The sequence below is a fragment of the Scyliorhinus canicula genome, chromosome 17 (genome assembly GCF_902713615.1).
Source record: "Scyliorhinus canicula chromosome 17, sScyCan1.1, whole genome shotgun sequence".
In the NCBI taxonomy this organism is placed as follows: domain Eukaryota; kingdom Metazoa; phylum Chordata; class Chondrichthyes; order Carcharhiniformes; family Scyliorhinidae; genus Scyliorhinus; species Scyliorhinus canicula.
Genome location: NC_052162.1, coordinates 124119191 through 124138502, shown reverse-complemented (window position 1 = coordinate 124138502; position 19312 = coordinate 124119191). Strand labels below are relative to the sequence as shown.

Here is a 19312-nt window from a genome sequence, read left to right as displayed (position 1 = left end):
TGCATGAACTGACACCACTTTGTTCACAGATTAACAGAGTAATCACTGTACTTGAATCAATGTTATTCACTTTTGGAATCAAATGAATTAAGGGTCAGATTAATTATAACAACCCCAGTATCAGGTAGATACAGAACAGGGTTAAACAAGTGTCCAATATTAGAGGTCTCTGTGGCTGTTGGATGCCTGGTTTCACCGTACAGCTGACAAGCCCACAGCTTCAGTGAACTTGTCCACCCAGGGTCTGTTTCTAAACCCTTATCACAACATAATACCTGGTTAGCTATTTATATACGGTCATCATGGTCAGGCAGCTAACACAAAGCTCAACCAGAAACTATGGTTCTTCTTTCTACTGATTCCAGCTCCTGCAAGGAGTGACGGCATCTCCAGCCCTCAGCTCTGTTACTAGGCTGTCATTGACATGAGCAACAGAGAGACAGCAAGTTGCCTGAGGCTTAAATGGAAAGTTGAAACTTGTGGCTCTAAACCAACTGTTTAAGATCTCTGAAAAGATCAGTAACTTCAAAAGATAAATTCTAAACCCGGTGAACAAACTAAAGAATCATAAGACAAAAACTTTGCAACAAACTAGAAACAACAATGCCTAAACACTATTTTTATAGGGAACCTATCCATTGAACTATAAATAGAACGTTGCCCTTTTATTTTTAACACAATAAAAAACCACACTCCATGGTTACGTCGCTGAAGTTGCCGCTCAATTCTCCTGGAACCAGTCCAATGTGACTCTTCGATCCTGTGTTTACTTCCATTCTATTCCTTTGCCTGACTGGAAAACCTTCACCCCAGAAGTATCTTGCAGTGATGGTTCTCCTGATGTGTAGTAATCCACGGGAGGCAGGAGTTCCATCACCACACCAATATTTATTTACAATAACGATATTACAGGAGCAGCTACAAACAGTGCTGCTAGCAGTCCAGTCAACTTAAGACTGGCTCACAAAGCCTACACAGGTGATTATATGGGCCCCCTCAATGAGCTATCATTGAGGGAGCTCATACTCCAATTGGCCAACCAATAAAGCCAATTGGAGTTCATTACATGATGATATTCAGATCCTGATAAATAATAATAATCTTTATTGTCACAAGTCAGCTTACATTAACACTGCAATGAAATAACCGTGAAAAGCCCCTAGTCGCCACATTCCGCCGCCTGTTTGGGTACAGAGGGAGAATTCAGAATGTCCAGAATTACCTATCAGCATGCGTTTCGGGACTTGTGGGAGGAAACCAGAGCACCGGATGAAACCCACGCAGACACGAGGAGAACGTGCAGACTCCGCACAGTGACCCAAGCCAGGATTCGAACCTGGCACCCTGGAGCTGTGAAGCAACAGTGCTAACCACCGTGCCACCATGCTGCCCATAACCAACTGACTCTTCCAAATCTTGAAGTCTTATTTTCGGTAAATTATCTAATATCCCGTAAAACAAATGAAAATTAAGAACAGACAATTCTAGTTCCTATGAAATATTCTTTCCTCTCTCATTCCTCAAAAGCTGTAAATCGCCATCCAACACACTCTCCCTCCATTCTCACTCTGCTGTATGTAATATTCACCCTCCCAATTCTCCTGAAGGTGCTGATTCAGGCTGATTGACAGATCTATGCTCACTGCTTCCCGGTCCTGGACAGAGGCCTGAAATTCTCCATGCAGACTGCCAGACAAACAAGTCCCTATCACCTCGCAGAACATCCGCCTTCTTATTGGGCAGCATGGTAGCACAAGTGGACAGCACTGTGGCTTCACAGCGCCAGGGTCCCATGTTCGATTCCCCGCTGGTCACTGTCTGTGCGGAGTTTGCATGTTCTCCCCGTGTCTGCGAGGGTTTCCTCCGGGTGCTCTGGTTTCCTCCACAGTCCAAAGACGTGCAGGTTAAGTGGATTGGCCATGATAAGTTGCCCTAGGTGACCAAGAAGGTTAGAAGGGGTTATTGGGTTATGGGGATAGGGTGGAAGTGAGGGCTTAATGTGGGTCGGTGCAAGTGAGGGCTTAATGTGGGTCGGTGCAGACTCGATGGGCCGAATGGCCTCCTTCTGCACAGTATGTTCTATGTAAATCTATGTAAAATGGAAAGATAAAGTAGACTTGGAGCGGCTGCTGCCTCTTGTGGGGCATTTGAGAACGAGAGGAATAGTCTTCGGATAAGAGGTAGCAAATTCAGAACAGAGGTGAGGAGAAGCTGCTTCTTCAAAGGGCTGTGAATCTGTGGAATTCACTACCCCAGAATGCGGTGGAGCTGGCACAGTGAGTAAATTTACGGAGGAGTTAGACAGATTTTTAATCGGGTTGAAGGGTTCTGCTCCTATATCTTATGACCTTCTGAAAGGGGGAGACATTGATTTGCTCCCAGATGTTGCCCAGAGGAGGAAGTTTTAGTCTAAAACTCATTGTCCAACCTCCACATTGTGACATCACAAAGCACCTCATCCTCTAAATCAGCCAATAGGAGTGAATCCGCTCTGCGGTGACGTCACTGCCCAGCGCGCGCAGTCGCGGGAGCATTTTTCCCCTTCCCCACATATCCTCGAGTCAAGGTTTCCAAGCAACCGGATGACAGTTCCGGCCGTCGGTGGTGACCCGCCCCCAAACCGGATACAGGACTGCGCATGTCTGAGGGAAGGGGAAGCTGCGCATGTGCAGAGGGAGCTCACCTCCGCTGACACTGCTGAGCTGTGACCAATGGGAAGACTGCAGGACCGGAAGGACTCTGTCCCTCCGCCAATCAGAGAGTTCCCCCATTGTCTCAATGTGGAAGCTGGACATGGAGGTTTGTGCCGAGCAAAGCTGTTGTTCCCCCAACCCTGAATGAGCTTCAGCTGCACACTGACTGAAATCTCCTCCTGTATCCAACATCTGTGAGTAAAACACTTTCTTTTCTCCCTCTTTTCATTTCTTTCCTCATTCTGACCTTCAATTGGTCACTTGCAGCAACTGAAGGGAAAGGAAGTGAATCCAGGGAGGGTACAGACTCTGCAAAGCTTGGCCCAGGTCTCTCTCTCTCTTAAAGACATTGACATCCTTTGCGCCTCAGCTTGACACGTTTATTTGTCTGGCTAAAATGATGGTCTCTTTCCTAATGTTCACATTTAAAAGGCTGGTTTCACCAGGAGGTGGCTGACATTGAAGGGAACAGTAAACAGGACAGATCAAACCCAACCAATGACTTCCCTGTCAGAATATTCTCCACCATCAGCAAAGTGATGGATGGAGTCATTAACAGCACTATCAATTGGCACTTACTCAGCAAAACCTGCTCACGGACGCTCAGTTTGGGTCCCACCAGGGTCACTCAGCTCCTGACTTCATTACAGCCTTGGTTCAAACATGGACAAAAGAGCTGAATGCCAGAGGTGAGGTGAGAGTGACTGCCCTTGGTATCAGGGCAGCATTTGTCCAAGTATGGCATCAAGGAGCCCCAGTTAAACTGGAGTCAATGGGAATTGGGGGAAACTCCCCGCTGGTTGTAGTCATACCTGGCACAAAAGAAGATGGTTGTGGTGGTTGGAGGTCAATCATCTCAGCTCCAGGAGTGCCTCAAGGCACACTCCTAGGCCCAACCTTCTTTAGCTGCTTCATCAATGACCTCCCTTTCATCACAAGGTGGGAAGTGCGGATGTTTGTGAATGACTGCACAATGTTCAGGACCATTCATGACTCCTCAGATAATGAAGCAGTCCATGTCCAAATGCAGCATGGCCTGGACAGTATCCAGATGTGGACTGATAAGTGGCAAGTTATATTTGTGCTACACAAGTGCCAGGCACTGACCATCTCCTACAAAGGAGGATCTAACCACCGCTCCTTGACATTCAGTGGCATTAGCATCTCTGAATCCTCCACAACCAACAACCTGAGGGTTACCATTGATCAGAAACTGAACTGGACCAGCCATATTAATACTGTGGTTACCAGGGCAGGCCAAAGACTACAGCAAGTCATGCACCTCCTGACCCCCAAACCTGTCCACCATATACAAGGCACAGGTCAGGCGTGTAATAGAATAATCACCACTTGTCTGGTTGAGTGCAGCTCCAACAACACTCAAGATGCTGCTGTACACCATCCAGAACAAAGCAGCCAGCTTGACTGCTCCCCATTCCACGAATATTCACACCCTCTGCCACTGCCGAACAGTGGCAGCCGTGTGTATCATCTACAAGATGCAGTAACTGACCAAGGTTCCTCCGACAGCACCTTCCAAACCCATGACCACTAATATCTAGAAGGACAAGAGCAGCAGATACCTGGGAACCCCACTACCTGGAGGTTCACCTCCAAGTCACTCACCAGACGGACTTGGAAATATATTGCACTTCCTTCATTGTTGCTGGGGCAACATCCTGGAACTACTTCCCTGACAGCACAGGGGATGTACCTACAGCTCAAGGACTGCAGCGGTTCAAGAAGGCAACTCATCACTCCCTTCTGAAGGGCAACTAGGGATGGGCAATAAATGCGGGCCTAACCATCGACGTCCACACCATGTAAATGAATTTTTAAAATGTTATATTGGACAGAGATATATCTCGTGTTATATGGAATGTATTAGATATACTATTGATGGTTCTGTAATAAAATACATGTATTCTTATTTCTAGTTTTGTAATGTAGTACTTTACCTACATTATATATTTCCAGTCATACAGTCATTGCAGCACTGACAGAATCCATTTGGGAACTCAAGTCAATGCTGACTCTCTGTACAGTAATCCAGTCAGTCCCATTCCCCCTCTATATCCCTGTTCCCCTGAAAGCTTATTTTCTTCATATTTTGTTTTGAATTATTGATCATTTCCACTTCCACAACTCTTGTGGGCAGTGGGTTCCTGATCATGATCACTCCATGACTAAATAAAATTCCTCAGAATCACCTCATCGCTAATCAGTAAATATACTCGTATACAAATATATTCTTGTACAGGTTGTAATGAGTTTAGATTTGTTGATCAGCATCAATCAGCACCTTCATAAGAATTGGGAGGGGAAGGAAGTGAATCCAGTCTGTATATTACACACATCTATCGTCCAGTAACATAGACATATATCTGTCTGGCAGCCTCTGTGTCCAAGACAGGAAGCAGTGAGCATTGATCTATCAATGAGCCTGATTCAGTGCCTTCAGGAGAATTGGGAGGGTGAATATAGATACAGTAGAGTGAGAATGGAGGGAGAGTGTGTGGGATGGAGATTTAGAGCATTTGAGGGAAAGAGAGAGCGCTAACAATGTTCAATAGAAACTAGAATTGTCGGTTCTGAATTTCTATCCTGTACTGACAGTGATGATTTTTATAAAATCTTTTTGCAGGAAGTTAGAACGAGAGAAGTTTGAGGTGGATATCTCAAACTAAATATCACGTCAAGAACTGACTGAGTCACTCAATTCTCGGGAACCGAATATCATCAGCCTTTGAATCTAGAAGGAAAAATGTTTGTCTATTCTGTCTGCCTCAAGAGATTTTAAACATCGGTGTGTCTGGAAAAGCACTGAGACTGACACTGAGACTGTTACAGAGCACTGACTGTGGAAAGAGCTTTAACCAGTGACACAACCTGAAAAAATACTACACCATTCACAGCAGGGAGAGACTGTACACGTGTTCTGTATGTGGACGAGGCTTCAACTGATCGTCCAACGTGGTGAGACCACAAGATCACCCGGATCATGGAGAAACCATGGAAATGTGAGGACTGTGAGAAGGGATTCAAAGGCCCGTACAGGCTGGAAAGGCATCAGCGTAGTCACACTGGAGAGAGGCCGTTCACCTGCTCTGTTTGTGGGAAGGGATTCAGAGCCCCACACGAGCTGGCAAGGCATCAACGTAGTCACACTGGAGAGAGGCCTTTCACCTGCTCTCAGTGTGAAAAGGGATTCACTGACATTGGCAACCTGCGGAGACACGAACGAGTTCACACTGGGGAGAGGCCATTCACCTGCTCTAACTGTGGGAAGGGATTCACTCGGTTATCGAACCTGCAGAACCACCAGCAAGTTCATACCAGGGAGTGGCCATTCAGCTGCACTGTGTGTGGGAAGGGATTCACTCAGTTATCCAACCTGCAGAGCCACCAGCGAGTTCATACCGGGGAGAGGCCATTCAGCTGCACTGTGTGTGGGAAGGGATTCACTCGGTTATCGAACCTGCAGAACCACCAGCAAGTTCATACCAGGGAGTGGCCATTCAGCTGCACTGTGTGTGGGAAGGGATTCACTCAGTTATCCAACCTGCAGAGCCACCAGCGAGTTCATACCGGGGAGAGGCCATTCAGCTGCACTGTGTGTGGGAAGGGATTCACTCAGTTATCCCACCTGGAGAACCACCAGCGAGTTCACACTGGGGAGAGGCCATTCATCTGCACTGTGTGTGATAAGGGATTCACTCGGTTATCACACTTGAAGAGACACCAGAGCGCTCACACCGGGGAGAGGCCATTCATCTGCTCTGTGTGTGATAAGGGATTCACTCAGTTATCCAACCTGCAGACACACCATCGACTTCACACGGGGGAGAAGCCATTCATCTGCACTGTGTGTGATAAGGGATTCACTCAATTATCCAGCCTGCTGAAACACAATGTCACTCACACCGCGAGCAGGCCCTTTAAATGCTCTGACTGTGGGAGGGGTTTCAAAAGCTCACAGCGACTGATGTCCCACCAGCGCGTTCACTCTGAGGAGAGACCGTTCAGCTGCTCTCACTGCACAAAGAGCTTTAGAACCTCATCCAACCTGATCAAACACGAGCGAGGTCACACCGGGGAGATCCCGTTAACCTCTCCGACTGGGAAAAGATTCACTCAGTCATCACTTGCTGAGCCACAATGTCACTCACACCAATGAGAGACCCTTTAAATGCTCCAACTGTTGGGAGTGGGTTTCAAAAGCTCTCGGGTACTGATGGAACACCAGCGCATTCACACCGGGGAGAGGCCATTCACCTGCTCTCACTGTGGGGAGGGATTCACTCAGCCGTCCAACATGCTGAGACAGGGTTCACAAGTGATGACTGGTTGGATTCTGTTGTTATTCCTGCTGTTAATCACATCCAGGACTGAAACTGGAGTGGGTGGAGGGGTTTGCCTCCTCACCAACTCCTCCTGGTGCTCAGTCGTGGTGACCCTGGTGAACTACTGCTCCCCGGACCTGGAATACCTGACTGTGAAGTACCGTCCATACTACCTTCCACGGAGTTCACTTCTGCCATCATCACAGCGGTCTACATCCCACCCCAGGCGGAAGTGAAGAAGGCGCTTGATGAATTGTAACCACTATAAATAATAATGAAGCAGAATACCCGGAGGCCTTGTTCATCGTGGCCGGGGACTTTAACCAGGCCTCAAGAGTGTACTGCCAAAATTCCACCAACACATCTCCTGCCCCAACAGGGACCCCAACATCCTTGACCACTGCTACACAAACATCAAGGGCACCGCACTTCGTAAAATCGGACCACAAGATGGTGCTCCTTCTCCTGGCATACAAGCAGAAACATAAGCAGAGAATTCGGTTAAGAAGGTTGTGCAATGCTGGTCTGAGGCAAAGGAAGAGCTCCTCCTGCTTGGAGTCAGTGGACTGGTCCATATTCAAGAACCCGGCAGCCAACCTAACCGAGTTTGCCAGCACCATCGCAGACTTCATCAGTAAGTGTGTAGAAGATTGCGTGCAAAAGAAGGTAGTATGTATGTTACCCAACCAGAAACCATCGCTTAATTGGGAGATTCACTCCCTACTGAAGGCCACGTCTGAGGTATTCAAGGCAGTCAACCCTGACCTGTACAAGAAATCTATATATGACCTCTGTAAAGCCATCAGGGACTCCTAAGAGACAATACCAAACTAAGCTAGAGTCACAGACTAATGACAGGGACTCTCCTCAGTTGTAGCAAGGCTCAATCAACATCATGGGCTACAAAGCAAAGCCGAGTAGAATCTTCAGCAACAGCGCACCCCGACAAACGCCATGCATTTGATTTCTTGTTTCGAGCAGGAAACCAACAAACTGCCCCAGCAGCCTTGGGCACACCCGTGCCCACCGTCACAGCCTCCAAAGTCAGATCGGCCTTCTTGAAAGTGAACCCTCGGAAAGCAAAGGGTCCAGAGGAGATCCCTGATCGTGCGCAGACCAGCTGGCGATTGTGTTCGCGAACATCCTCAACCTCTCCCTACTCCGTTCCGAGGTTCCCACCTGCTTCAAGAAGACCACCATCCATACCGGTGCCAAAGGAGAACCAGGCAACGTGCCTCAATGACTACCATCCGGTGGCCTTGGCATCGATCATTATGATATGAGCTTCGAGAGGTTGGCCATGAGACACGGCAACTCCAGACACCCAGAGTGCCTTCATCCACTGCAATTCGCATACCGCCATGGTCCTACCTGTCCACCGCAGGCGCCATGGTCCTACCTGCCACCGCCATCTCCATGGCCCTACACTCATTCCTGGAGCATCTCGACAACAAGGACTCCTATGTCAGACTCCTATTCATTAACTACAGCTCTGCCTTCAACACCATAATCCCAGCCAAGCTCATTTCAAAACTCCAAAACTTAGGACTAGGCTCCTCTCTCTGCAACTGGATCCTCAACTTCCTGACCCATAGACCACAATCAGTAAGGATAAACAACAACACCTTCTCCATGATGGTTCTCAATTTAGGAGCCCCGCAAGGCTGCACTCCCTATACACACACGACTGCATGGCAAAATGTGGCTCCAAATCCATCCACATTGATTTTGAAAACTCACCATTATTCTTAGAATTCCCCCTATACCAAAAAGGGCCGACATTCTAAATGGTGAACAGGGATTCTCACTCCCTGACTCCGATGCTGGCTTCGGTGGGTGCTATTCAGGTCAAACTGTATTTTCAAGTTATCCCCAGGTATAACCCATACCTTCACCGAAGATTTTATCTACTTACCACTTAGTAGCATCAATGTCCTGGGTCCTGCATTGCTAAGTAAGTAAAGTAGACTTCAGGAATAACCACTTTTTCAGGTTAAGTTAAGTTATGTTATTATTATATTTTTTCTTTTAAAAGCTGCAAACACTTTCTTTACAGAAAGGTAAAAAGGTCTTGCTTCTGGATCCTGCTGGTTGGTTGAAGGGACCTTCAGGCCCACCTTGACAATCAATCTTTAAAGCCTGGTCTTCTTGAGATGTGTTCACTGGTTAGCTCTGTTGCTGTGTGTTGTCGATCCCGTGTATTGAGCTATAAGAGCTGGCTCTGCTAGCTATCTCTCAGCTGACTCTGACTCCTGTTTAAATTCTAGTCTTCCTTAGAAGTATAGCTGTTCAAGCTTGGCTGCTCGTCTTGCCTTTGCCATGACCGAGCTGTGAAAGCTGAATATGCTTCTCTCCTCTCTCTGAGTTCTCCTCCCCTTCCCTTCTGGTTCTGCTCCCTGGGTTTATATTCCATTTCTGACAAATATTAAGTTTTTATTACATTATTGTAAATTAACTTATTTCACTTTGATTGTCAAAAAGTATCTTTGATTGGGGGGAGTGTGATACATGTGATGTTACGGTATGGTATGGGGGGAATTGTGGGTGTTATGGGGCTGTTAGTTGCATATTACTGCTTTTTGCTATACTTGTTGTTATATTTTTATATGTTCTGTAAAAAATTCCAATAAAAATTATTTTTAAAAAAAAGTATCTTTGATCTGAACATTTTAATACAACTAAGTATTCATTTTGGGCATAACCTCACCTCTCAGATCTGATTACATTGTCCTTTGTGATGTTCAAAGTTGCTTTGTGATATTCAAAGATGCTTTGGTTTCAATAGGTGTTACTTTTAATTCCTGTCATTTGAATAATTTAATTTTCCAATTGTCCCCAGCTCATAACTTTGCCTTTGATTTTGACTTTAAATTATGTTTCTCGTAGACAGGTTGTCTCCAATTTTCTTTAATTTCCTTGATGTCAGTAGAATTTCACACTTGGAATTGACACCAAATTCAACTGAACATCATCCATCCTTTCCAGCTGTTTACTAAGAGAGTTAATTTCAATGAAGGTGTGAAACCTTTCCTTTTAACTGTATGCGAAAATTTCACTTGGTTATGACTTGAAAGACCTGCCTGTTTTAAACATTAGTCACTTAATTCAATTGAAACTCTCATCCATGCTTTTCCAGATACTTCCTGAGATAGTTACATTCAATGAAGGTGTGAGCCATTGTTTTAGCTTAATACATGAATCCTGTGTGTTTGCTAAGACTGCTTGTGAGAAATAATCTGCATTTTATAATCCTGCTCTTTGCAGCTGCTATTAACCTTTTGTGGGATCTTTCCCTGTATCCTCTCATGTTTCTCTCAGACCAGATATTGCCCCTTCCATGTTTCAAATGACATATTTTTCCGTATTTTCAACAACATCATGTTTGGTCATAACACGACCATAGTGGTTCGGATCTCGAACACTTCCTCCATGATAGTCCTCAATACCGGGGCCCCACAAAGCTGCGTACTTAGCCCCCTACTACACTCATTATACACACACGACTGTGTGGCAAAATCTGCTCCCGCTCCATCTACAAATTTGCTGATGACACGATCGTAACAGGTCAGATATCAAATAACGGCGAGTCAGAGTACAGGAGGGAGATAGGGAACCTAGTGGCGTGGTGTAATGACAACAATCTCGCCCTCAATGCCAGCAAAACTAAGGAGCAGGTCATTGACTTCAGGAAGCGAAGTATCGTACACACTCCTGTCTGCATCAATGGGGTGGAGGTGGAGATTCAAATTCTGAGATGTGCACATCACCAGCATTCTGTCCTGGTCCACCCACATCGACGCTAGGACCAATAAACCTGTACTTCCTCAGGAAAATAAGGAAATTCAGCATGTCCACATTAATTGCTACATGGGTGGCATGGTAGCACAGTGGTTAACATTGTTGCTTCACAGCGCCAGCATCCCAGGTTCGATTCCCGCTTGGGTCACTGTCTGTGTGGAGTCTGCATGTCTCCCTGTGTCTGTGTGGGTTTACTCCTGGTGCTCCTATTTCCTCCCACAAGTCCCGAAAGACATGCTTGTTAGGTGAATTAGACATTCTGAATTCTCCCTCAGTGAACCTGAACAGGCGCCAGAGTGTGGCGACTGGGGGATTTTCACAGTAGCTTAATTGCAGTGTTAATGTAAGCCTACTTGTGACAATGATAAAGATTATTATCATTGACTTTTACCAATTTTTACAGGTGCACCATAGAAAACATCTTATCTGGCTGCATCACAGCTTGTGTTATGGGCCAGGGTTTAGAAAACTCCAAAGTGTATCATGGAGATCACCTGACCTACAACTGTTTCTTGATTTTGGCTACGATGGGCACAGGGACCTGCCTTTCAGGTGTTATTCAACAGAGGCCTTAAGTACTTTTAATCAAAACAAGCTTTATTCTACAAATTTAGTTAATATTTTTATAAACACACAGAGTAAGCATTTTTATAAATTACAAACATAAATACCCCACACAGCTACAGTAATCTATGTATAACCCTGAATAAATTTCCCCCTTTAACTGTTCCAATTTAATAACAAGATCCCATAAGCCAATGCCTCTTTTTGAAAGGTGTGGCCCAGCACACAGCACTCAAGACCTGGTTTGGATGCTCCTGTTTCCTTTCCAAAACAGCAGGTTTGAATTCCTTCCAGAAAGCAATTATTTATTTTCAAGTTATCAAGCAGCCTGGAAACAGCTTTTAAAATGAAGATCGAGAGACGGGCCAAAATACTCCTCTTTCTGAGTACAGCAGCCAAAAATGGGAAAACAAAAGCAAAAAACTCAGAACCATAAAACAGGTTCAAACCAAAGCGAAAGTAAAACCAACTCCCAGAGCCACAGCCAAGCTCCACCCACACAATGACATCACTGAAGCCATGTGATAAGACAAAAACATTTCTTAAAGGGACACTCCCATGACATTTGGTCTGGCAGCTGCTCAGCCCAAGTCTAAGAAACTACAGAGAGTTGTGAACACAGCCCAGTCCCTCACACAAACCCGCCTCCCATCCATTGACTCCGTCCACACCTCCCGCTGCTTTGGGAAAGCGGGCAGCAAAATCAAAGACCCTCCCACCGAGGTTATTCTCTTTTCCAATCTCTTCCATTGGACAGGAGACACAAAAGTCTGAAAACTCACAATAACAGATTCAAAACCGCTTCTTTCCCGCTGTTACCAGACTCCTGAATGACCCTCTTATGGACTGAACTGATCTTGCCATACATCTTCTCTACTGAGCAGCACTACACTCTGTATGCTTCATCCGATGTCTATGTATTTATATTGTGTATTTATCATATGTCCTATGTTTTTTCATGTATAAAATGATCTGTCTATTATACGCAGAACAATACATTTCACTGTACCTCGGTGCATCTGAATAAATTTAATCAAATCAAATCATTCTGACACTTGGTGAAGTGGGAGCGTCGGAGGGTTTCTTTCTGCTGGACTTGCCAGTCTTACGACTTTGCTTCCAGTGGGCTGATGCTCTTTGAGCCTGGGAGAGCACATTTCCACTGGAAATGATCCACAAAGGCTGAAGTACATTTATTTTATCCTGGATAGTGAATAGTGTTTTTCCCCCTCTACAGGTGGATGTAAAAGAAACCAGATGGGTTTTTACAACTATCGACAATGCTTTCACGTCATCGATGACTTTTAATTCCAGATTTTTAATTAATTTAAATTTCACCATCTGCTGAATCTGGATCCCTATTGCATTACCCTGGGTCTCTGGATTACTGGTCTGGCTATTGTTTTCCCAAATGTGTTTTGTGAGATGAAGTCACTACAGCCGATAAGTGAGCTGTTTTCGAGGTGTTTCCTTTACGTCCTGTACTTTCCCACTAACTTGCAGACAAAACAGCTGTAACTGTACTGTGTATAAATGTGTGTTATTGTAACTACTCCTTGAGATGCTTCGGTTCACTGAAGCATTCCCTGCATGTTTGTAATAAAGATTCCCAAACTTTAACTAACTCTGGATTCCGAGTGGCATTTGTCCCACAACAACCTGTTGTCAGGAACAGGATCCACTGAGGGCTCTGATTAAAGGAAAGTCCCCGTGGACAGCAGATACCGGGGTGACACAGGCAAGGACGGATAGAAGTTTTGATGTCTTCGAGCTGAGTTCTGTAATGAAACGTCCAATGGTCGAGGACATTTAACGGGCGAACAAAATATTAAAAAATACAAGATGGAGAAATGTGTTCTGAAATTTCCATCTTTGTTTAAATGTTTAAACATCTCATCAGAAGAGCACACAAACATGTCTTCTAGATTTGAAGGTTGATGATATTCAGTTCCCATGAATTGAGTGATTGTCAGATCTTGACATGATGTATGGTGTGAAATTTCTCTCTGTAAATCCTCCCCTTCTAATATCCTGTAAAATTAGTTTACAAAAGCCATCACTGTTAGTGCAGGTTACACAAATGGAATGTGAAATTCGATCCTATTGTAAGATCTGGGTTTGGCTCCAATCTCAATTGTAATCCTCAAATCAATTACGCGTCAGAATAAGTTGTGAAAGTTCCCTGAAAGGAACCTGCAGCTCCTGACTAGTTACAGACCATTCTGGGTACAAGAATTTTGTCACAGAATTTATTAAGTTAATTGTAATAAGTACAAAATCACAATAATTAACAAAGGCAGTGGATCAGTCCGTTCACTCTGGGTCACCAGCTCTCGACTTCTGCGTGACTGTGACTGGGTCTCTGACTGTGACTGGGTCTCTTGTTCTGTTGACTGAAGTCTATCCTCTTCCTTCATGTTGTGTTGTGCACCGAGCTCCAGAGAATTTTAGCTCATTAACCCTTTCTATTCAGGGTCGGTAGCAACCTGTAGTTCTGATTGGCCCATGAAGCCCATGATCAGTCTCTGATTGGTTAAATGGGACACGATCAATGTCTGATTGCTCTCTGAAGGACATTGGTCATCTTGTCGATGTAATTTCCCCATAACTCCTGATTGGTTACCCTGGATCTCGGTCAGTTGTAGGTACATCATTTTCTTTGTGGCAGTTCCCTGCTGTTTTATTAAGTTTCTAGCTTTTGCACTAAGACAACAAGGTAACACAGGTAATTTGTGTGTCTACGTACTTGTAATAAGAGGATATATGGTGTCACTTCCTCATGATTGATGTTCGTCAGGCTCATCGTCCTAACTGATACAGCTCAGGTGTTATGTGTAACTTCTTAGTGATTGCTGATGCAAGTTGCTTAAATACAAATACTAAAAGTATAAGAGATACACAAACTTAAACTAATACAGCAATTACTACAGAATACGAAAAAATAAATCCATAAAGGTGATTGGTGTTCTGAAGTTCATGTAGCAAGATATACATTACAAAATACCATTTTCTATTTATAAATTACATGTTTCTAAGAAATGAAAGTCACAAACTACGTAACTACAACACCATTACAGAAACTAATAATAATAACAACAGTCGCTTATTGTCACAAGTCGGCTTCAATGAAGTTACTGTGAAAAGCCCCTCGTCGCCACATTCCGCCGCCTGTTTGGGGAGGCCGGTACGGGAATTGAACCCGCGCTGCTGGCATTGTTTTGCATTACAAGCCAGCTATTTAGCCCACTGTGCTAAATAAGCCCCCCATACCATTGGGAAAATCTGTGTATACTTTGAAGGAAAGTGACTATTTTGCTTTTAGTTAAGTGAATACAATTTAAGACATTTCTCCAGCACTGACACACACAATTAAACTACAAGAAACATCACATACATCCCCTAATCCTGTCAGAAAATGTAACAGAGATTCTCATTCAGTATTAGTCCTGTGGCCTAAGACAATATGGCACAAGTCACTTGCCAAGGAGGAGTGCACCTGAGCTCGAGACTCACATAGTGCAATACCGTATTGAGTGAATTGATTCATACACTTTGGTTTCATTATGTTCAGTTATCACAGAATCAATGACAAACAAGAACTTCCCTATGATCACTGTTACCCAGATGTTCCATCAAATGTTTATTGACAGGGTGGATATAGAAAGGATGTTTCCTCTGGTTGGAGAATCTAGAAATTAGAGTCACTTTAAAAGTAATAACTTGCCCATTTAAGCTAAAGGAGAACATTTTTTCTCAAAGGGTTGAGAGTCTCTTCCTCAAAGGGCAGTGGAAGCAGAGTGTTTGAATATTTTAAAGGTAGAATTGGATAGATTCTTGTTTAGCAAGGGGATGAAGGGTTATTGGGGGGTCAGTGGGAATAAGACCATGAGGAATAGGAACAGGAGTCGGCCGTTCGGCCCTTCGGGTCTGCCCCGCCATTCAATCCCGGGTGATCCGACATTCCTCATGTCCACTTTCCGGCCCTTTCCCCATAGTGCTTGATTCTTTCACTGATCAAGAATCTATCTCCACCTTAAATATATTCACGGATGCTCTCCCCACAGTTCGAAAAACTCACAACCCACAGAGAAGAAATTCCTCCTCATCTCAATTTTAAATTGGTACCGGTTTATTCTGAGACGATGCCCTGTGGTCCGAGACCCTCCCATAAGGGGAAACATCCTCTCAGCATTTACCCTGTGAAACTCCTTAAGAATCCTGTCTGTTTCAATGAGATCACCTCTCATTGTTCTAACTTCCAATGAGTAGAGTCCCAACCTGTTTAACCTTTGCTCCTAAGACAATCCCTCCATACCTGGGATCAACATAGTGAACCTTCTCTAAACCTCCTCCAATGAAATAATACCTTTCCTTAAATAAGGGGATCAAAACTGCCCACAGTTCTTCAGATGTGGTGTCACCAGCACCTTGTCCAGCTGCAGCAAGACTTCCCGATTCTTATACTCCAACCCCCTTGGAATCAGGGCCAACATTCCATTAGCTTCCTGATTACCTGCTGCACCTGTCTGCTAGCTTCCTGTGTTTCCTGCACAAGTTCCCCCAAGTCCCTTTGTGTTGCAGCTTTCTGCATTTTTTCTCCGTTTAAATAATACTGTTCTTTTGTTCTCCCTTCCAAAATGAACAACTTCACATTTTCCTACATTATACTTCATTTGCAAATGTTTTGTCCAGTTACTTAACCTATCAATGTCTCTTTGCAAACTGTTTGTATCTCCCTCACAATTTCCACCTATTTTGTGTTGTCTTCAAATTTGGGCAGTAAGTTTGCTTCCTTCCTCCAAGTCATTAATATAAATTGTACACAGTTGCGATCCCAGCACTGATCCCTGTGGAACCCCACTGGTTACAGGTCACCAACCTGAAAGAGAACCCCTTCTCCCCACTCACTGTTTCCTGCTCATTAGCCAATTCTCTATCCATGTCAATATACTACCTCCAACTCCATGGGCTCTTATGCTCACCTTTTTGTGAGGACCTTGTCAAAGGCCTTCTGGAAGTTTAAATACAACACATCTACTGGTCCCCCTCTATCCACTCTGGTTGAGACTTCCTCTAAAAACTAGCCCTTTCATGAAACCATGCTGACTCTACTTGATCAGATTATAATTTGCTAAATATGCTATTACTGCCTTAATTGCCTCCCTCCCTTTTTGAATAGGGGTGTTACATTGGCAGTTATCCAATCCTCCAGTATTTCTCCAGAAACCAAGGATTTTTGGAAAGTTACAATCAATGCACCCACTGTCTCTGCAGCCATTTCTTTTAGGATCCTAGGAAGCAAACCACCAGGGCCAGTGGATTTATCTGCCTTTAGCCCCATTAGTTTGTCTAATGCTACTTCTCCAGTGATGGTATTTAATTCCTCCCCCCTGTTCTTTAGTATCATTGGGATGTTGAAAGGCTCTTGCAACCAGATTTATTTTTAAACGGGCCTGTGTGGAGTTGAGGTTACAATCAGTTCAGCCGTGAACTTATTGAATGGTGGAGCAGGCTCGAGGGGCCGAGTGGCCTACTCCTGCTCCTAATTCGTATATTATCACATCCTTTATAATAGATTGTAGAATTTTCCCTCCTACTGATGTCAGGCTAATGGGTCTGTGGTTACCCGTTTCCTCTCTCCCTCCTTAAATAGTGGGGTTACATTTATCACCTTCCAATCTGCAGGAAGCATTCCAGAATCTATAGAATTTTGAAAGATGATCACCAATGTATCCACTATCTCTACAGCCGCCTCTTTCAACACTCTGGGATGTAGAGCAGCAGCTTTTGGGGACTTATTAATACATAATTTTCAGCCACATTAATTTCTCCAGTGGTACATTTTCACTAATACGAATCTCTTTCAGTCCCTTGTGCTCACTGGTCCCTTGGTTCTCCAGTGTTTTTGGGGCAATTTCTGTTTCTTCCTCCGTGAGGACAGACACACATTGTTTAGTTTCTCTGCCATTTCCTTATTCCCCATTATAAACTCTCCTGTATCTGCCTGGAATGGACCCACATTGGTCTTTGCTGATCTTTTCCTTTTCACATTCCTGTTGGAGCTTTTCCAGTTGGTTTTTATGTTTCTCGCCAGTTTGTTCTCATATTCTATTTTCTCTTGATCAGTTTATTGATCCTTCTTTGCTAAATTGGAAAACAAGTTGCCAATCCTTAAGCTTACACTTACTTTTGCCACTTTATGAGCCTCTTCCTTTGATCTAATCGATTTTTAATTTTCTTGTTCGCCACGGTTGCATCACTTTTCCTGTCTCAGATTCCCTGAGAGAGAAAGAGAAGAGAGAACGAAATGCAGTCCTGGATGTAATTGAAGCAGAAATAATAACAGCAGAATCCATCACTGTAATCACTTGTGAACTTGTTGGTGTCTTTGCAGGGACGAGGAAACACAGTATCCCTTCCCACACTGAGAGGTGAACGGCCTCTCCCCAGTGTGAACTCGCTGGTGTCTCCGCAGGTTGGATAAGTAAGTAAATCCCTTCTCACACTGACAGCAATTGAATGGCTTTTCCCCCAGTGTGAACTCGCTGGTGTGTCTGCAGGCTGGATAACTGAGTGAATCCCTTCTCGCACTGAGAGCAGGTGAACGGCCTCTCCCCAGTGTGAACTCGCTGGTGTGACCGCAGGCTGGATAACTGAGTGAATCCCTTTTCACACTGAGAGCAGGTGAATGGCTTCTCCCCAGTGTGAACTCGCTGGTGTGTCTGCAGGCTGGATAACTGAGTGAATCCCTTCCCACACTGAGAGCAGGTGAACGGCCTCTCCCCAGTGTGAACTCGCTGGTGTCTCCGCAGGTTGGATAACCGAGCGAATTCCTTCCCACACGGAGAGCAGGTGAACGGCCTCTCCCCAGTGTGAACTCGCTGGTGTGACTGCAGGCTGGATAACTGACTGAATTCCTTCTCACACTGAGAGCAGGTGAATGGCCTCTCCCCCGTGTGAACTCGCTGGTGTGTCTTCAGGCTGGGTAAGTGAGTGAATCCCTTCCCACACTGAGAGCAGGTGAACGGTCTCTCCCCAGTGTGAACTCGTTGGTGTATCCGCAGGGTGGATAACCGAGCGAATCCCTTTCCACAATGAGAGCAGGTGAACGGCCTCTCCCCAGTGTGAACTCGCTGGTGTCTCCGCAGGATGGATAACCGAGTGAATCCCTTCCCACATTTAGAGCAGGTGAACGGCCTCTCCCCAGTGTGAACCCGTTGGTGTATCCGCAGGTTGGATAACCGAGCGAATCCCTTCCCACACTTGGAGCAGGTGAACGGCCTCTCCCCAGTGTGAACTCGTTGGTGTATCCGCAGGGTGGATAATTGAGCGAATCCCTTCTCACAATGAGAGCAGGTGAACGGCCTCTCCCCAGTGTGACCTCGCTGGTGTTTCTGCAGGCTGGGTAACTGAGTGAATCCCTTCTCGCACTGAGAGCAGGTGAACGGCCTCTCCCCAGTGTGACCTCGCTGGTGTTTCTGCAGGCTGGGTAACTGAGTGAATCCCTTCTCGCACTGAGAGCAGGTGAACGGCCTCTCCCCAGTGTGACTGCGCCGATGAGCTTCCAGCTGAGATGGAGCCCTGTATCGCTTCCCACAGTCCCCACATTTCCACGGTTTCTCCAGGGTGGGGGTGTCCTTGTGTCTCTCCAGGTTTGTCGATCAGTTGAAGTCTTGTCCACACACAGAACACGTGTACGGTCTCTCCCCGCTGCGAATGGTGGGATGACTTTTCAGGCTGTGTAACTGGTTAAAGCTCTTCCCACAGTCAGTGCTCTGGAACACTCTCACTCGGGTGTGTGTCACTCGATGCTTTTCCAGTCACACTGATGTTTAAAATCTTTTGAAGCAGACAGAACAGACAAACATTTCTCCTTCTCGAATCAAAGTCTGATGATATTCAGTTCGAAGGAAC

The 19312-nt window shown here is 45.1% G+C and overlaps 1 protein-coding gene and 1 pseudogene across 1 annotated transcript; one reads left to right on the top strand and one right to left on the bottom strand.

The window, feature by feature from the left end:
- The first annotated feature begins 2735 nt into the window (after window positions 1-2735).
- Window positions 2736-7152, top strand: LOC119951213 (gastrula zinc finger protein XlCGF8.2DB-like). The gene is made up of 2 exons (XM_038774248.1): window positions 2736-2887; window positions 5338-7152. Exon 2 carries the CDS (start codon window positions 5695-5697, stop codon window positions 6868-6870), a length of 1176 nt encoding a protein of 391 aa, XP_038630176.1. The 5' UTR covers window positions 2736-2887; window positions 5338-5694; the 3' UTR covers window positions 6871-7152.
- Window positions 7153-13633: 6481 nt separating this feature from the next.
- LOC119951592 lies at window positions 13634-19059 on the bottom strand (annotated as a pseudogene).
- Window positions 19060-19312: the final 253 nt, after the last annotated feature.

Bases quoted from the DNA above. Each gene is read 5' to 3' on its own strand.
- LOC119951213 (XM_038774248.1), top strand. From the start codon at position 5,695: ATGGAGAAACCATGGAAATGTGAGGACTGTGAGAAGGGATTCAAAGGC.